Source organism: Ailuropoda melanoleuca, chromosome 15 (assembly GCF_002007445.2).
Source record: "Ailuropoda melanoleuca isolate Jingjing chromosome 15, ASM200744v2, whole genome shotgun sequence".
Lineage (NCBI taxonomy): Eukaryota > Metazoa > Chordata > Mammalia > Carnivora > Ursidae > Ailuropoda > Ailuropoda melanoleuca.
This window is the reverse complement of record NC_048232.1, coordinates 71,257,226-71,275,030: the sequence shown is the minus strand read 5'-3', so window position 1 is coordinate 71,275,030 and position 17,805 is coordinate 71,257,226. Positions and strand designations below refer to the sequence as shown.

The window sequence follows — 17,805 nt, the reverse complement described above, 5'->3', positions numbered from 1 at the left end:
CATCAGAAACCAGGGATGTATTGTATGGTGACTAACATAATATAATAAAAAAAATTAAAATAAAAAAAAGCTTAAATATTAACCCTCTAAAAATTTTTTCTTAAATATTAAAAATATGAGACAAATGTTACCTTTGCAGAGGGGCTCCCTGATCTCCTAGTATAGAACAGTAATTCATGTACTGCCTTTCTTATCACCCTGTTATACCTATGCATATTAGTCAATTATAATTTCCTGCATAGATCTTAATGGTTTCTGGTGCTGTGTATTTTCTTAATCTTTCTACTACTTCATGAATTCCAGGACAGCAAATGATGTATCCTTAAGGCCTAATAGAATGACTGGCATTATATCAGGTAATCAGTCCATTTTGTTAACAGGTTCTCAATTAGTTTTTGTTCAATGATAAACGAAAAAAGCTTAATACGTGTATTTGGTCCTTTTAGAAATTTCAAAATGAAAACTATTGATAAAAACGTACTTGGATCAAATAAGCACTCATATAATTGTATTACATTGCCTTAAAAAAAATTACTCCAAGGTACAACTAAATTAAAATCATCCTTAAGGTCCACCCTAAAATTTTACAACTTAAGGCATAATATAGTTTTCTGCTTAGATTTCAAATGTCCTTTTATCTTTACTTTTAGTGTAAATCATAATACTTCATGTAAATCTATAATATAAAAGTTTCCATTTTAACTGCACAGTTCAATAGTCTAAAACATATGAATCTTCTCTTTATCTTATACTTTCACATTTCAGAAGAGTAACACATTTTGTGAAAAATCAAAGGAAAGAAAAAGTGACATTCACATTGCAATTAGAAACTTTACTCTTTATACATCTGATTTCATTCAATCCCTGTTTCACTGTGCTTCTGCAGTCCAAAAATAATGAGAATTTACCAAAATGTATATATCTGATCCTTACTGGGTACAAAGCAGGGCTTAAACCATCACATCTACGACTTGTTCTTTAAGGCTAGCAAATTCTGCCCTTCTGATCTATGATGCTAGACAAACATCAGGGAAAAACATCTTGGAGTCCTCACAGTTAGAGTGTTTCTTTTAACTCATGGGTGCAATTGGAAATCTATCCCTATCATTATGGTCATATAACATGGCAGTTATGGTTTCCCTGCTCTTGTATTTGCAAGTGTGTTTTAAAGAGGCTCTCTGGAAAAGCATTCCACATAAATACAGTTATGATGTCCAGAAGCAAGGGCCTAAATTGAAAAAATCCACAAGATTGAAGCTTTTACCAAGATACCAAAAATAAAGATAATATTCTGTTTATTTATTTAATAAACTGATTCAATCCATACCACAAAGTATTTGCAATGTTTGTTTAGAAGTTGAACAATTTTATTTAAGCTTTCTGGCAATTTCAAGTTTCCTTTCCTATCCATTAATTATTACTGAAATGTAGATATTCAATCTCAATTTAAAGAAAGTTTTTCTAGTTTGAGATTAATAATTTATACAGTTATTTTTTTACTTCCTTTGCCAAACACATAAATTCTTACATATAATGACCAAAAAAAAAAAAAAAGAGTTGGACTAGAACTAATATACCAGTAGAATTTTTTATTTAACTGATGATTTTCTTTTAGGGCTTTTATTTCATTTTTTCCCTTCTTTACTTCAAAACTTCTAAATCAGTTTAGTACCTTAGGAAAAATAACGTAAGGAAACAAAAATATTGTTTCTCAAATTCATGCCATTCATCTACTTGATGACTATGGTGTGGCATTAGTAAGTTACATTTTGTGATCAAAATATATCTATGCAAGACTGAGCCCAAAAAGTCACTTTGGAATTTTAAAAGAAAAACATTGCCTTCCAAAAATACTTTGCAAAAAGAAAAATTAGAAGTCTGCAAGTAACAGAAAAATAGTTGAGAGGAGGCTGCTACTTTAACATCCTCATGAAATCTAATCTATTGGCTAACAGAGGATTAACACAATGAAACTATCACTTATCACTGTTTTTTAAAATGAGAAAACTATATGCTTGCAATGAAGACCTATTAGTTTCTATATGCTATACTCTTTTTTTCATGGATATCCATTTAAGATAACATTTTATATCTGTAAGCGAAAATTATAAACACCTAGGTATTTTACACATACAAATTAGCTAATTTCTAAGATACAATAACAATTATTGTTTCCTCCCTATAGAGCCTGTAAGATAAATCAGAGAGAAGAATAAGTGATCAACTCTCTTGATATATGAATGTACCCCTTAAATACCAATGAGAAAAGACCAGGCATGTGGTAAACATTTTACCAATATTTGGGACAGGAGGGAAAAACAATGTAAGTGAAAAATTAACTTCAAGCAAGAGAAAATAGTTACAAATGACTGAAAGGAATCACATCTGGGCAGAAAATATTCAAAGATGGACTTGGAATATTTTGTTACGCCAGAAAAAAGGGAAGTGCTCAGAAGTCTAATAGAGAAAGTAAAAAAGACACAGAAGGCAGCTTGAAGGGAAGCCCTCCATTTCAGCATCAAAGATTAATGACTGCAATTAATTTTAAAACTGAATAAATAAAAATTCATGAGTTCATAGCAATAAATACACGCATAAAAAAGGAGAAAGATAAAAAAAATATCTAATTTGTATCCTATCTTATAAATAACTATTATCCCAACTCCTAAACTGGTAATGAAAGAGAAAGAATTAAGTAGTGACTCTGCCATTCTTAGTGAACTAGTTCCCTAAATAGCTTTATCTTACCAAGCTCTGCTTTACTGAGAAATGTCAGCTAATTAATGTAAAGACACGACAGAGTTAGAAACTCACCATTTTGCAAACACTAAAGAAATAACTGATTCAGACAAGAATCATGAATGCATGTGCAAAATCACTGGGTAAAAGGCTGCTGGGAAACAGGGAATTTACAGTGCCACCCCATAGATTTTGGCTCATAGCAAAGAGAGATCTGGCAATTCGGGACAACTTGAATTTGTGTTTCCTAATGTGGTCCTCACCATCAGTTATGAAGTATTTGTTATGAAACGTTAAACCTCAACCTAAGCAAGCTTTTGCATAAAACTTTCAGTTTACTGGAAATAGAGGAAAAAGATAAATAATACCAGGAGAAATTAAACAGATAAATAAGAAGAGAGAAAGACTGAGGGGAATTCTTCTAGATTAAAAGAATATAAAGAGATATAAAACCATTTGGGGGACAAATGGAGAAATCTGAATAGGGAAGACGGTAAGTGATATTAGGGAATACTTATGTTTTCTTATATATGATAATGATATTATGGCCATGCCTTTACTTTCAGGAAATGATATGCTGAAGAACTTTAGGGATTAAATGTCATGATGTTAGAAACTTAACTTTCAAATACAGCAGAAAAACTTATTAGAAGCAGATGTTCAAACACATAAGTCTAGGAAGTAGGTGCACAGGTATTTAACTTTGGCCAGTGACAAATATATTTCTTAAAGTGCCATCTGTATGGCATGGGACTTATGGGAGAATCTGCCTTAACAATATTTTCTTAAAAATGAAGAAGCTGATTCATCAAACTGAATGAAGAAGATGGATTTAGATATGTTGAATGTAATTTTACTGCTTTTTCTAATACTCCTAAATTTTTATCTTGTCAATGGTGACTTTATTTACCATAGAAACTTCCATAAACATAATCCCCATGGTAAGGAGTTACTATATTTAATTAGGTACCTAGCATAGCATTTAACAGAAGGTAAATTATATTAGACAAAACTTGTGGTTTGTTTTCTGTGGTTTGTTTGCACAAGAAACTCTATTATCACAATTTGTGATGTATCAGTTATCTACTGCAAAGGAGACAGAACAGATTTTTCAACTGTACATATCCTCGCCAAGAATGATTCATTTAAAACCGTAAGTGAATTTACCAAATACAAAGATTCAAAGAATTCTGGCAACCCAGACCTTCCAATTACTTTTCAGAGACTTAAGAGTGATACCTATTTTTGCACACTGCCTGTTACCTTGGCCCAAAACCGGGAAGAAACTGATTGTTAGGCTCTCAGAAGTCTCTAATGTATTACTCTTTGCAAATACAGTTTTATCTAAACAAATTAAAAACATTAAAAAATTAATAATAATAACTGTAATGCACAAACTCATGGTGATTTGAAAAGGATCATATTCTGCTTTAATTTACTCACAATTTATCAGTACCTTTTCATTATCCTGGTTGTGTTTACTCATTGGTGATCTTGGTACATAAAGATCAGTTTCATCAGCTACTACATACTGTCTCCCAGACAGAAAATCCCGTAGTTGACTCTGTAGAAAACACAGGAGGTTACTAATGATAAGGTGCTATGACAACTATAAAAAATATTTCACACCAAGCTGTACATAGTGTCACTGATATTCCAGTGTACAGTATTATTACCTGATCTTTGTTGGCAGTAAGTGCATATGGAGTTAAACTTTCTAACATAATGCTTGTTTCCAATGGCTGTAAACTTTCTAACATAATGCTTGTTTCCAATGGCTGTACTCATAAGAGTTCACAAGTTTAGAGTTAAAAGATAACCTTGGAAATTTAATCTGAGCTTTTAGTTTTTATAGAAAAAAATGAATGACAAAGAAAAGGCTTACCTAAGGCACACAATAAATGCTTCATCTTGGAATTATATATAAGTAAACCTAATGTCCTAACAGCATAATATTTCAAACAAAATAAGAATCTCCATGAAAAAATAATTTATAAAGACATTTGCTTTCACCCTAGGACACTACTCAACATCTCCATATTATTTGTTCTAAGAGATCTAAGGTTATATAGGCTTTCACACACCCCATTCCTAATGAGTCAACCTGGAGGGAAGGTACAAACTGAATTAATGAAGTCTAATGAGACTGCAAACTACATGTCCTCTCAGCCATTGCAAAATTATAACTAAAACAACTCACCAATATATACTTTTTTCTTTTCTTTTTAAATTTAAATTCAATTAGCCAATACCAAGAAAAATCATTTTGGGAGAATTTGTGTTTGACAATCACTGTTTTTTTAAAAAAAATTATTTTAATTCCAGTATAGTTAACAGTATTTTATTAGTTTATTAGTTTCAGATATACAATATAGTGATTCAACACCTCTATACATTACCCAGTGCTCATCACAAGAAGTGCACTCATTAATCCCCATCACGTAATTTCACTCATTCCCCCACCTACCTCCCCTTTGGTAACCATCAGTTTGTCCTCCATACTTAAGAGTCTGTTTCTCGGTGTGTTTCTTTTTTAAAAATAATTTACTATTTAACAAATTTTGAATAGAGGTAGTCCTCACACTTGTAGTTCATATGTTTTCAGAAGAGATGTTAAAAGCAAAGATTTACTCTTCCATAAACACAATGTTATTTGTTTAGATGGGATAATATTACCCTTTGGTTTAAAACTATTTTCATGTTTAATGACATATAAAGTACAATATTCTAGATCAGTTCAGTGAGTATGGTCCAAGGACTCCTGAGGTCCCCAAGACCCATCCTGGGGATCCATGAGTTTCTCCCTTTTCCAACTATGTACCAATGTGAATCCAAAGTTTCTTTATATAATCAAAACAACATATCAAACAGAAACAGACATGAGAATCCACACATGACATCAAGGATATTTCTAAAAATGTAAAACAGTGTCACTATTCTCACAATTTTTGTATTCTTGGAAAATTTATTCATAAAATAATATTCACGGTAACATGTAATAGATTTGTTATTACTATTTTAATAACTGATACTTTAAACATATCTCAATTTTAATCTTTAATATCAACAGATATAACTCATATAAACAAAATCTCCTTGTAGCCCTAAATAATTTTTAAGAGTACAAAGGGGTTCCTAGACATAAAAATTTGACAAGGATTCTAGATAATATAGAGTAAAGCTTTCTAAGGTAAGCACAAAAACCACAATGGATTTTCTGTGATACACTATTAATTTTACTGACTTATACCTTCCTGATTTGATAAGCTGTTATTCAATTTAATCCTTTTTTTAATAATTTTTTTTATATTAGTCACCATACAGTACATCCCCAGTTTCTGATGCAATGTTCCATGATTCATTATTTGCGTATAACACTCAGTGCACCATGCAATATGTGCCCTCCTTAATACCCATCACCAGCCTATCCCAGTCCTCCGACCCCTTCCCCTCTGAAGCCCTCAGTTTGTTTTCCAGAGTCCACAGTCTCTCATGGTTCATACTTAATCCTCTTTTTAGCCATATTTTTCCATTCAATTAATGGTTACCTTCACTTTATTGTACTCACATCAGACCCATTTCTTTATCATTATTTAGAAGTGAAATGACTGCTGCTTACCCCCAACAAACTACAATATTTAGCCATTTTAATTGTAAACTAATATCAGAATCTCCCTTAGTATAAGCCTTCCATTTTAGCACACATATTCCCAATCCATCCTTATCATTTTAACTAGACACACATACCCTCCAAGTTTCATTGCTCATTACCATCTTCCCCTAGACAGATATCTGCTCTCCAGTTCATCTGTTTAATTATTATGGTCTTTAAAAGGGCAGCTTCTTCACTTGAAGTATGAAGATGACATTCTTCAAATTTTTGCATATCCTCACAAAATCCTTCCTTTAACTTAGCTGGTAAGTGATACCTTGCTGAGGATAAGATTCTTAGGTCACTGTCCTCTTCTTCCAAGACATGTTATTTAATCACTGTTCTTTTTAAATAACTTGTTCTTTCCACCAGGAAACTTAAAATATTTATCTTTATCCTAAAGAGTTCGGAAATTTTACCAGGATATGTCTAGGTATGTGTCTTTTCAATACAGCCTGGAACTTCATAAACACTCTTAACTAACAGACTTAGAGAAATTTTGTCATAACAAATGTGGTTAGAAGGAATATTTTATTTAATCATGACTTTTTCTGTATCTGTTCCTTTTTCTCTTCTGGAATTCCTATCATTTGTTATGCTAAATCCTCTAGATTCAACCTCCAAGTTTCTTAACTTTTCCTTTATGATTTCTTCATCTTTATATTTTTCTCTCTGTACTTTATATTTTTTTAAAGATTGTTTTTTAAGAAGATTTTATTTGAGAGAGAGAAAGAGAGCAAGAGAGATCACAAGCAGGGGGGAGAGGGAGAAGCAGGCTCCCCGCTGAGTAGGGAACCCAACATGGGGCTCGATCCCAGAACCCTAGGATCATGACCTGAGCCAAAGGGAGGCACTTAACCGACTGAGCCACCCAGGTGCCCCTGTGCTTTAAATATTTATTGCGTTTGACTTTCAGAGCTCTAATTTGTGTCTGAATTCATCTGTTGCATTGGGAAGGCTTTTCTTTTTTCTCCTTTTTTTAAATCTAGAAAGTCTTACGTTTAGGTGTATCCTTGAACTTCCTTGAGTACTTACTATATTTATGAATTCAAGTTGTCATTCACCACTAAGAGCTCTGTTCTATTGGTCACAGTTAACTCAGATGAGTTAACTCATCTTTCTGTGACTGCTGGGAGTCCTTAAGTGGCTGTTGCTTTTCTTCATTGGCTCATTGAGGCTCAGCCTTGTCTGCTGAGGTACCTTAAGTGATGACAATTTTACAAGTAACAGAAGTTGAAATAGTCTCTACTCTTTATGAAACATTAGTGGGAAAATAAACAGGATACCAGTCACCTGCTTAAGCCAAGGGAAAGCCTTTTTGTAGTCTCTCAAGCATCGCCAACAGTATGCCCATCCATTCAGCTACTTCTTGCCTTCCAGAGTCAGAGAATCCCGGCACACTCACAGAGGGTATTTGTTGACCTTCCTCAGAAAATCCCCAGATTTTGGAGGACTGTTAAGCTCTTCTTGAGATCTACCATTTCTTCTCCTTGGGCCAGGTCTCCAATGTTCTTCAGATAATTGTTCAATTCATGAGAAAGCAAACTCTGTACCAGTTGTCTCTACTTGGACTCCATTTAGAATTCAAGGCCTTATATGCTCCCGGATGTTCACAGGCCCTGCATCCATGTTCCCCAGGAGATGAATTATAATGTATGAAATACAGGAGAGAGGGGCATTGTTCAAGTTATCATGTTCCCAGAACATCCCTGTCTAACCTTTATCTTAATTCCTCATAATTTCTGCTTATTTAGGCTATAATTAATAAGAAACAAAGATACATAAGCATATGTATATTTAAAGACACTTTTAGGGGCATTGGGTGGTTTAGTCAGTTAAGCATCTCACTCTTGGTTTTAGCTCAGGTTATGATCTCATGGGTTGTGGGATCAAAGCCCTCATCAGACTCTGCTCAATGGGGGGTCTGCTTAGAGATTCTCTCCCCCTACCCCTCTCCTCTCTCTCTCTCTCTCAAATAAATAAATCTTTCTTTTAATACACTTTTACCATAAATTAGGGTTATTTTAATGCATTTTTGAGGACATCAATCTAGGGATCTATTTTCCTGCTCACTTTTTCTTCACTGGAAATTTCCCTAGAGCAAACAAGTATCAGAGATCAAATCTCCCATTTTAAGTGCAGAAAAATTTCAACTTCACATACTATCATCTCAGCAGCTTCCACTCCTTTCCTGATGTTCTGCAGAACAATGTGTTGATATTTGGAGACACAGAACTCCCTCCAATGTAGACCTCTATATCTCATACTATAGTTGATGTACTTAAATGAAGAGGCTCATTAGAAGATTTAGACAGGAGCAAAGGATAAGGTGAAAACAATGTGCCCAAAAACCTCAGGCAGATTATATGCTCCTTGGCTTATCAGAAGATTCTCTTTGTTGTTCCTACAATCCAATACTTGTGTTTGATTAGCCTCTCTAAATTAACTGTACGAAAAGTAGTCAAAAATCTTGCTCTACAAGCAAATAAAATATAGGTAGGGAGGAATAAAAAAAAAACCTATCTTCCCTCACAAGTATCTTTACCATAGTGCGGGTATGCATGTGTGTCTCAGAAAGTTACAACAGGGGGGCACCTGGGTGGCTCAGTTGGTTAAGCATCTGCCTTTGGCTCAGATCATGATCCCAGGGTCCTGGGACTGAGCCCCAAAGCCAACATTGAGCCCTGTGTTGGGCTACACGTTCAGCGGGGAGCCTGCTTTTTCCTCTCCCTCTTGCCCCCCCAAACTCGTGTTCTCTCTCGTTCTCTCTCTCAAATAAATAAATAAAATCTTAAAAAAAAAAAAAAAAGCTACAACAAGGGAGAGGGTTCCATTATAGTGCAGTGAGGCCAAGACAGCAAACTGCTTGCCAATATCCACTCTCCCCTTCTTACTCAGTAACAGAGATTTTGTTTTTATTCTGGCATGTTACCCAGAAAAAAAAGAGACTATATTCTTCATCTTCCCTAACATCTTGGTGTAGCCATGTGACTAAGCTTTGGGCAAGGACATGGAAGCAAAAGAGCTATGTCTCTTTAAAAGGAAAGGAGAGTGCTGTGCTCCCTTACTACTTCCTAAGGCAAGGAACACTGATATGGAATCTGGACCAAAATGATCTTGAGGGTAGAGGTCAAGAGCTAAGATGGGTGTTATACACAACTAATGAATCATCGAACTTTACATTAAAAACCAGGGATGTACTGTATGGTGACTAACATAATAAAAAAATTGTAATAATAATAAAAAAAAAGAGCTAAGATGGGAGAGCAGAATGACAGAAAAATCCTAGGTACCTGATAACCACAGAGCTATCACATCACTCCCAGATGCTTACCTTAAGACTCCTTTTATAAAAGAGTGAAATAAACTTCCATTTTCTTAAACCACTGTTACTATGGAGATTTCTATTACAAGCAGCCAAAACATGATTCCCAAGTATCAGATAGAAATATTTATAAAATATTTTAATATCTTAGAAAATATAATAAACATTTTCTCCTAATTATATCTATAATTATTTAGTTATTATTACCACTATTCAATTACTACTTCATTGGTACTCAATAAATGTTAAGATAAAGAAATATATTTCAATACTTTAAAACAAACTAGATACATCTAAATATATTCTAAAACAGTTTAATTCTAATGTAGATAAAACCAAACTGCAAAGGATGGCATCCCATTAGTTTTAAAATTAATATTCATTAAAAAACTAAAGCAGTGAATATCTATGTATAAAAAATAGTATATTACCTCCTATTTATTACATCACACTATCATCCCAAAACGATACCTCATCTCAGTAAAATAATATTATTAATCCATAGAAAGTCAAAACAATCATTTATACAACACATGCCAAGTGAATAGATGCACGTTAAACCAAGAAAGTAAAATAGAAAAGCAATCCTTGGCATGAATTCAAAAAGAAATCATGCATTTGGGACTGATCTCTTTGTTAAAATTTTTTATCTAGTAAGAAGCTGTTCTTATATTTCAACCAAATAACAGAATTTCAGCAAAATTTACCACTGAAATATTTCTTTCCAGTAAAAACTAACTTTCAGGTAGCTAAAATTTCCATTTCTAACATGATCTAAAAAGCAAAAGCATTATCAAGTTACTATAAATGCTGATACCATAGTTTAAAATAAAAATAAATCTGGTCGAATTTTCATTTATGATAGAATTATTTAAAAAATACTTACAGGGGATATGTTGGCATTATTTTCACAACTAGAAATCAAAACACTACATTTTTTATAAACATCGATCAGATCTAACATATTACTATTCTTTAAGAAATCGTCGTAAGTCCTCCTAATGTCCTCATAATGATCAATCACTTCCATATTTTCAACTGGTAAGTTCAACTTCTCATGTAGGAAGTATTTCCAGGTCAACAGGACATCGCTGAGGGAAACTGTAAATTCTCCACTGTGCTGAAAGAGACAATGCCAAAAATAAAAACATAAAATTGGGTGCCAGAATTTTCACTAACTTATAATTGAGATGGGAAGTACAAACTGAATTTTGTTATAGAAAAGTCTACATTGATTCTTGTGGATTTGAAGAGAATATCCAAGTTGAGCTATGGAATAATTTTAAAGCCAGATATAAAAGAAAAAGATTTTGATGGTTTTATAAAACATAAACAACTATGGCAAGTTTGTGCATAACAAAATTAGCAAATATATAGTCATTCTTCACTAAATTTCTTCTCCCCAAATTGAGGGAATGGGTGGGCAGTGATTTGTTCTTAAGTACTACTGATTGGGGAAACATTTGATTCTGTTAATATTTAGTTCCTTTTAGCTCTTCTAGCTAATGTATCTCTTATCCAAAACTTTCAATGCCACAGCGAACTACCGCATACCACACGATTCCAACTGTTAGTCTTAAAACATGATCATAAAAACTAAATTTTTAAAAATCACGTTGTATTTCATTACTGTTCCAGGAAAGCAAAATATCAGTGCTAAAACCGTGCGTCAGAGAAGAATTTTGATTCTTCCCTGCTCATGGACACACTAAACTATAAACAAGTGCTAAAAAGCCTCAGTTTCTTTCTATAACTTGTTAGATGTTCCTATTGAGGTAAAATTGTTCTTTTTTTCAATATCAACATGATGTATTAGTCAGTAGACATGCTGAAGGTTTTTTTTTTAATTGATTGCATTCTGATCCCACTTAATATCTCAGATAGTAATAATGGTACCATCCAAAAAATGTCAGACCTAATTCAGTAAAAAATTCTTTTTTTTTTTTTAAAGATTTTTTTTTAATTTATTTATTCGACAGAGATAGAGACAGCCAGCGAGAGAGGGAACACAAGCAGGGGAAGTGGGAGAGGAAGAAGCAGGCTCATAGCAGAAGAGCCTGATGTGGGGCTCGATCCCATAACGCCGGGATCACGCCCTGAGCCGAAGGCAGACACTTAACCGCTGTGCCACCCAGGCGCCCCTCAGTAAAAAATTCTAAATACTCCTTTCCAATACAGCATGAGTAACAAGCATTTTTAAGTATCCATATGTAATTTTGTGAAATGCATTATGTTGCTCTCTTCCACAGTTAAGTTCCCTTAATATGTTAGTAGTTTCTGATAACACCAAGATCTTTCCATCATTTGCACTGAAAGATGGGTGGATATTCAAATAAACTATAATTCACTGGAACTAAATTTGTAATATCCTCTTTAGCCAATGAAAAATAACAAAAAGAATCAAACAGAGCCAAATAGGGGCACCTGGGTGGCTCAGTCAGTTAAGTGTCTGCCTTTGGCTCATGATCTTAGGGTTCAGGGATCGAGCCCCATGTCTGGCTCCCTGTTCAGCAGGGAGCCTGCTTCTCCCTCTCCCTCTGCCGCTCCCCCTGCTTGTGCTATTTCGCTCTCTCAAATAAATAAATAAAATCTTAAAAAAAAAAAAGAGCCAAATAATATACGTTTTTCTACCTGACTCTTTTAAATCTGTATTTCTTTTATAAAAATCAGCCATGTTTTCTAATTACTATCCAAATTTAAGGCAATTATGTCCAAACTGCCTTAAAAATAATTAACTTTTTGCTCATCTTTATGGAGACAATTAAGAAAACTATCCTTACCGTCCTTGGAGGGACCTGTTATGTCAAAATTATAAAAATTAATTATATTTCATGAACCTAATTCAATGAAAAACCAAAAAAAACTAACTCTCAAATCTTGAATCCATAACCCAAATGTAAGACAGATTTGTAATTTCTCAGCATTGCATCAAAAATTGTGTACTGGGGCGCCTGGGTGGCACAGCGGTTAAGCGTCTGCCTTCGGCTCAGGGCGTGATCCCGGCATTATGGGATCGAGCCCCACATCAGGCTCCTCCGCTATGAGCCTGCTTCTTCCTCTTCCACGCCCCCTGCTTGTGTTCCCTCTCTCGCTGGCTGTCTCTATCTCTGTCAAATAAATAAATAAAATCTTTAAAAAAAATTGTGTACTTTACTCCCCAATCCCACGAAAATTACACAATAAAATTTCCAAATGGCATTTAAGTTAAATAAATTCCGCTATTCACAGTATCAAAATGAAGCTGTTTTATCTCAAAAATTCCTAAAACTATTTTGATATGACATCCTTCATATGAAAAATAAATTAAAATTTTGCCTAATGTAAATGTACAATTCATTCTCATTCTGTTGACTATAACTAGTTAAAGTAAAACAATGCAAGCTCTTGATCTTGTGAGAAAAGGTTTTGACTAGATTAACAGTGTTGATGCTGGGATTGTAAAAACATTTTAAATCCAAATAAAAATGTACTCCAGATATCAGTTTTCATGATCAGGTGCCCACCATGACAGCATATTCTATTATTCAAACCAGTAACAACTGATTCAGAGAGCTTGTGGTCAAATCAGAAAATGTTTTGCTAGGAAAACATGCCAGCTGGCTAATATCTGAAGGAAGTTCAAGATGGTCAATGCTTTAATTCTCTGATGGACATAAGAAGGATTGTATTTCATAAGAATAAAATGAGAAAAAAATGAAGTTACACTTTTTCGGAGCACTTGTACTTTGTATATTTTGCTGAAGTTATTTTTATAGTTATTCAAAAACTTGAATAAACTTTACATTTTAACTAACTGGAATTTTTGTTATCAAAACAGAAAAGATAGCAGGTCTACTTAAGAGCATTAATTGGCTATGTGACCATGGGTAAAATACTGAAAATCCTGTGAATACTTTTCCTCGGTTATAAAATGAGATTGTAGAGATTAAATAATACCCGATGAATGGTAGATGATCAAAAAATGTCATTCTTGGGGCACCTGGGTGGCACAGCGGTTAAGCGTATGCCTTCAGCTCAGGGCGTGATCCCGGCGTTATGGGATCGAGCACCACATCAGGCTCCTCCACTCTGAGCCTGCTTCTTCCCCTCCCACTCCCCCTGCTTGTGTTCCCTCTCTCGCTGGCTGTCTCTATCTCTGTCAAATAAATAAATAAATAAAATCTTTAAAAAAAAAATGTCATTCTTTCTCTTTTCTTGTTCAAAGTAAAATAATTGTTTGTTGGGGGAGAGTATTAGATAAATGTAATACAATTGTAAAAACTGTTTCTTCCTACTTATTATGTCAATGTTAGGTCATTTTCAAATCTGACGGTCAACCACAGGCTGTGGCTTTCCATGAAGTTATAAAATTAATATCTTTGTTTCATACAATGGAACATTTGTAACGTTCTTAAGGCTATTTAAGTTTGTGAAAAATAGCCTTTATACTGTAATTGCCAGACAGAGTCAAACTATGAAGTCAATTCTAAGAAAAGGAAAAGCTAAAACACTATTTGCAACTTAATAATAAAAGTCATATATATTTGCCATGTCGTCTTCAATGAATCTATAAGTTAAATCTCTAGCAGTATAAAACTCCTACAGGTTATCCAATTTAAGCTAAAAAAAACTTCCCTCAGAAAACATGCCTAAAACTTAAACCCCAAAGATTATTTTAATATACCTTCTCTTTAATCCCCATTAAAGCAGCTAAGAAAACAAACAGGTCAGTAGGCAAACTAATAACTAATAACTCTAATAGGTATTCACAAGTTTTATTGTAGTCAAATTCAGCTGGCAGGATCATACCTGTGTTCTCAAACTTCAGAGAATTAAAAACCTAAAGAGAGGGCAAACACAAAGTGAAAAATATAGGTGAAGCATATATACAACCAACCCCAACTTTTTATTACCATCCACTACTTACAAACGCATTTGCAGGCATATGTGTATGTTGTTTCATATTGCTGAGTGACGTACAAGTCTGCACAGCCGGGGTGCCTGAGCTAACTTCACATGGAGAGTTAGAGTCAATCAGACCTGCAGCCCACCATATCCACCACACATATGCACACACATACACAAACTGTGATAAGCTTAGTTGCAATTCACCTCTCCTCTTCTTTCCCACCCAGAGTCTGAACGTTCACAGTGAATTAGCAAGTAGAAAAATAACAAGTAGAAAGAGATCCTGAGTGAGTGCTATACAGACAGCCCAGAAGAAAAAATGAACTGAATATTTCAACATATCAAAATTTTTACAATGAAAACTAAATTTTCTTCAGCGTACATTTCACTTACCTGTTTGACATATTTGTGTTTCAAAATTATTCATAAAGGAATAGAAGGTGATTTGAACATGGTCCGCTTAATTCCAAAACAACATCCTTCAATTACTATACTATAATGATTGTTAATAATTGCATCAAGGTCCGGAGTTAAGATGGCGGAGGAGTAGGGGACCCCTTTTTCAGCCAGTCCCCTGAGTTGAGCTGGACAGGTACCAGACCAGCATGAACATCCACAGAATCGGCCTGAGACGCAGGAAGATACATCTGGATCTCTACAAATGAACATCTCCAGCGCTGAGTATCGAGGTACGAAGCAGGGAGCCGTGAAACCGCGCAAAGATATCGGAAGATAAACGGAAAGGGGAGAGAGCCACCGTGTCCGGGCGCAGGGAAGCGGTAGCCACCTGCACAGGGGAGCGGGCGGACCGCAGACCCGCACTCTCGAGACAGCAAACTGAGACCCTGAGCCGCGGGTGCGCGCTACCAGACTTCTCACAGAACTCCAGAACTCCGGTGTGCTCACTGGATCCAGACTGAGACCAGGAGCTCCGGGAGCGCACGGGGTGGCTGGCGGGCCACCTGCACCGGGGAGCAGGTGGACTGTGGACCCACACCCTCAAGACAGCAGACTGAGACTGTGAGCCGGGAGCACACGCCACAAAGCATCTCACGGAGCTCCGGAACTCCGGGGTGCTGACTGAATCCAGACTGAGACCGGGAGCTCCGGGAGCGCACGCAGGGCGGCTGGGGGCTGGCGGCATTAGAAACACAAAGGACAGAGACATGCCGGCCCTGGAAGTGAGGGCTGGGAGGCCAGGTGTAGGGCACACAGCCCAGGATGCTGGAGGGTACAGCAGCACCAACAGAAACAGAGTTAAAGTGGCCAGAACATCAGTGGAGAATGGGCCACAATCCCACTGTTCTGTGACAGAGGCTGAATTTCGGCCGCTACTGCTCTGGCTCTCAGAAGAGGCACAGCAGACGACCAGGGAAAGCCACCAGAGAACAGAAGCCTGGAAATACCGGCTCACGGGGTGCCAATCCCCATCCCCCCTCGCAAGGGACACGGAGACTCTACCCAAACAGGGTTTCCTGAGTATCGGCGCGGCAGGCCCCTCCCCCAGAAGGCAGGCGGAAAAATCAAGAAGCCACCAACCCGGGGCGCCTGAGTGGCACAGTCATTAAGCTCCTGTCTTCGGATTAGGGCGTGATCACAGCGTTCCGGAAAGGAGTCCCTCATCAGGCTTCTCCGCTGGGAGCCTGCTTCTTCCTCTCCCACTCCCCTGCTTGGGTTCCCTTTCTTGCTGACTGTCTGTCTCTCTCTCTCTCTCAAATAAATAAATAAAATCTTTAAAGAAGAAGCCCACATCCCTAAGATCTCTATAAAACAAGGGCGCACGGCCTGGGGCCCAGTCAATAATTTGGGCTCTGGACACCCCGCAATCTCTCCTCATCAGAATGACGAGAAGGAGAAGACCCCCCAGCAAAGAAAAGATAATGAGTCTGTGGCCTCTGCCACAGAAATAATAGCTATGGATGTATCCAAATTATCAGAAATGGAATTCAGAGCAACAATGGTCAAGATGATGAGCAGACTGGATAAAAGTATTAACGAAAATGTTACTGAGAATATAGAATACCTAAGGGCAGAAATGAGACTGAATCTGACAGAAATTAAAAATTCTATGAGTCAAATGCAGTCAAAACTAGAGGCTCTGATGGCCAGGGTCACCGAGGCAAAGGAGCGCATTAGCGAACTGGAGGATGGGTTAGTAGAAGAAAAAACGAAAATAGAAGCTGGTCTTAAAAAAATCCACGCCCACGAATGTAGATTACGGGAGATTACTGACTCTATGAAACGATCCAATGTCAGAATCATCGGCATCCCTGAAGGGGTGGAGAAAAACAGAGGTCTAGAAGAGATATTTGAACAAATTGTAGCTGAAAACTTCCCTAATCTAGCAAGGGAAACAAGCATTCGTGTCCAAGAGGCAGAGAGGACCCCATCCAAGCTCAACCAGGACAAACCTACGCCACGGCATGTCATAGTGCAATTCGCAAATATTAGATCCAAGGATACAGTATTGAAAGCGGCCAGGGCAAAGAAATTTCTCACGTACCAAGGCAAAGGTATCAGGATTACGTCAGACCTGTCTACAGAGACCTGGAATGAGAGAAAGGCTTGGGGGGGCATTTTTAAAGCTCTTTCAGAGAAANAAGGAGCGCATTAGCGAACTGGAGGATGGGTTAGTAGAAGAAAAAACGAAAATAGAAGCTGGTCTTAAAAAAATCCACGCCCACGAATGTAGATTACGGGAGATTACTGACTCTATGAAACGATCCAATGTCAGAATCATCGGCATCCCTGAAGGGGTGGAGAAAAACAGAGGTCTAGAAGAGATATTTGAACAAATTGTAGCTGAAAACTTCCCTAATCTAGCAAGGGAAACAAGCATTCGTGTCCAAGAGGCAGAGAGGACCCCATCCAAGCTCAACCAGGACAAACCTACGCCACGGCATGTCATAGTGCAATTCGCAAATATTAGATCCAAGGATACAGTATTGAAAGCGGCCAGGGCAAAGAAATTTCTCACGTACCAAGGCAAAGGTATCAGGATTACGTCAGACCTGTCTACAGAGACCTGGAATGAGAGAAAGGCTTGGGGGGGCATTTTTAAAGCTCTTTCAGAGAAAAACATGCAGCCAAGGATCCTTTATCCAGCAAAGCTGTCATTCAGANTAAAACCCGCAGCCAAGGATCCTTTATCCAGCAAGGCTGTCATTCAGAATTGATGGAGAAATAAAGACGTTCCAGACTC

General features: G+C 36.5%; 1 protein-coding gene across 4 annotated transcripts in view; it reads right to left on the bottom strand.

Moving 5' to 3' along the window:
* Positions 1-17,805, bottom strand: part of PARPBP (PARP1 binding protein) — a 64,483-nt gene that overhangs the window by 35,023 nt on the left and 11,655 nt on the right. For 2 of the 4 annotated variants that reach the window (XR_004620740.1, XM_002915471.4), the window contains exons 3-4: positions 10,603-10,836; positions 4,196-4,303 (exon numbers count right to left, since the gene is read on the bottom strand). Coding sequence is in view for 3 of the 4 variants with exons in the window: in XM_002915471.4 (XP_002915517.1) it covers positions 4,196-4,303; positions 10,603-10,836 (342 nt within the window). In the remaining variant the exon portion in view is untranslated. Of the gene's footprint in view, positions 1-4,195; positions 4,304-10,602; positions 10,837-14,434; positions 14,536-17,805 lie in introns of all 4 variants that reach the window. The other 2 variants (XM_034643807.1, XM_034643806.1) reach the window with 2 other exon arrangements.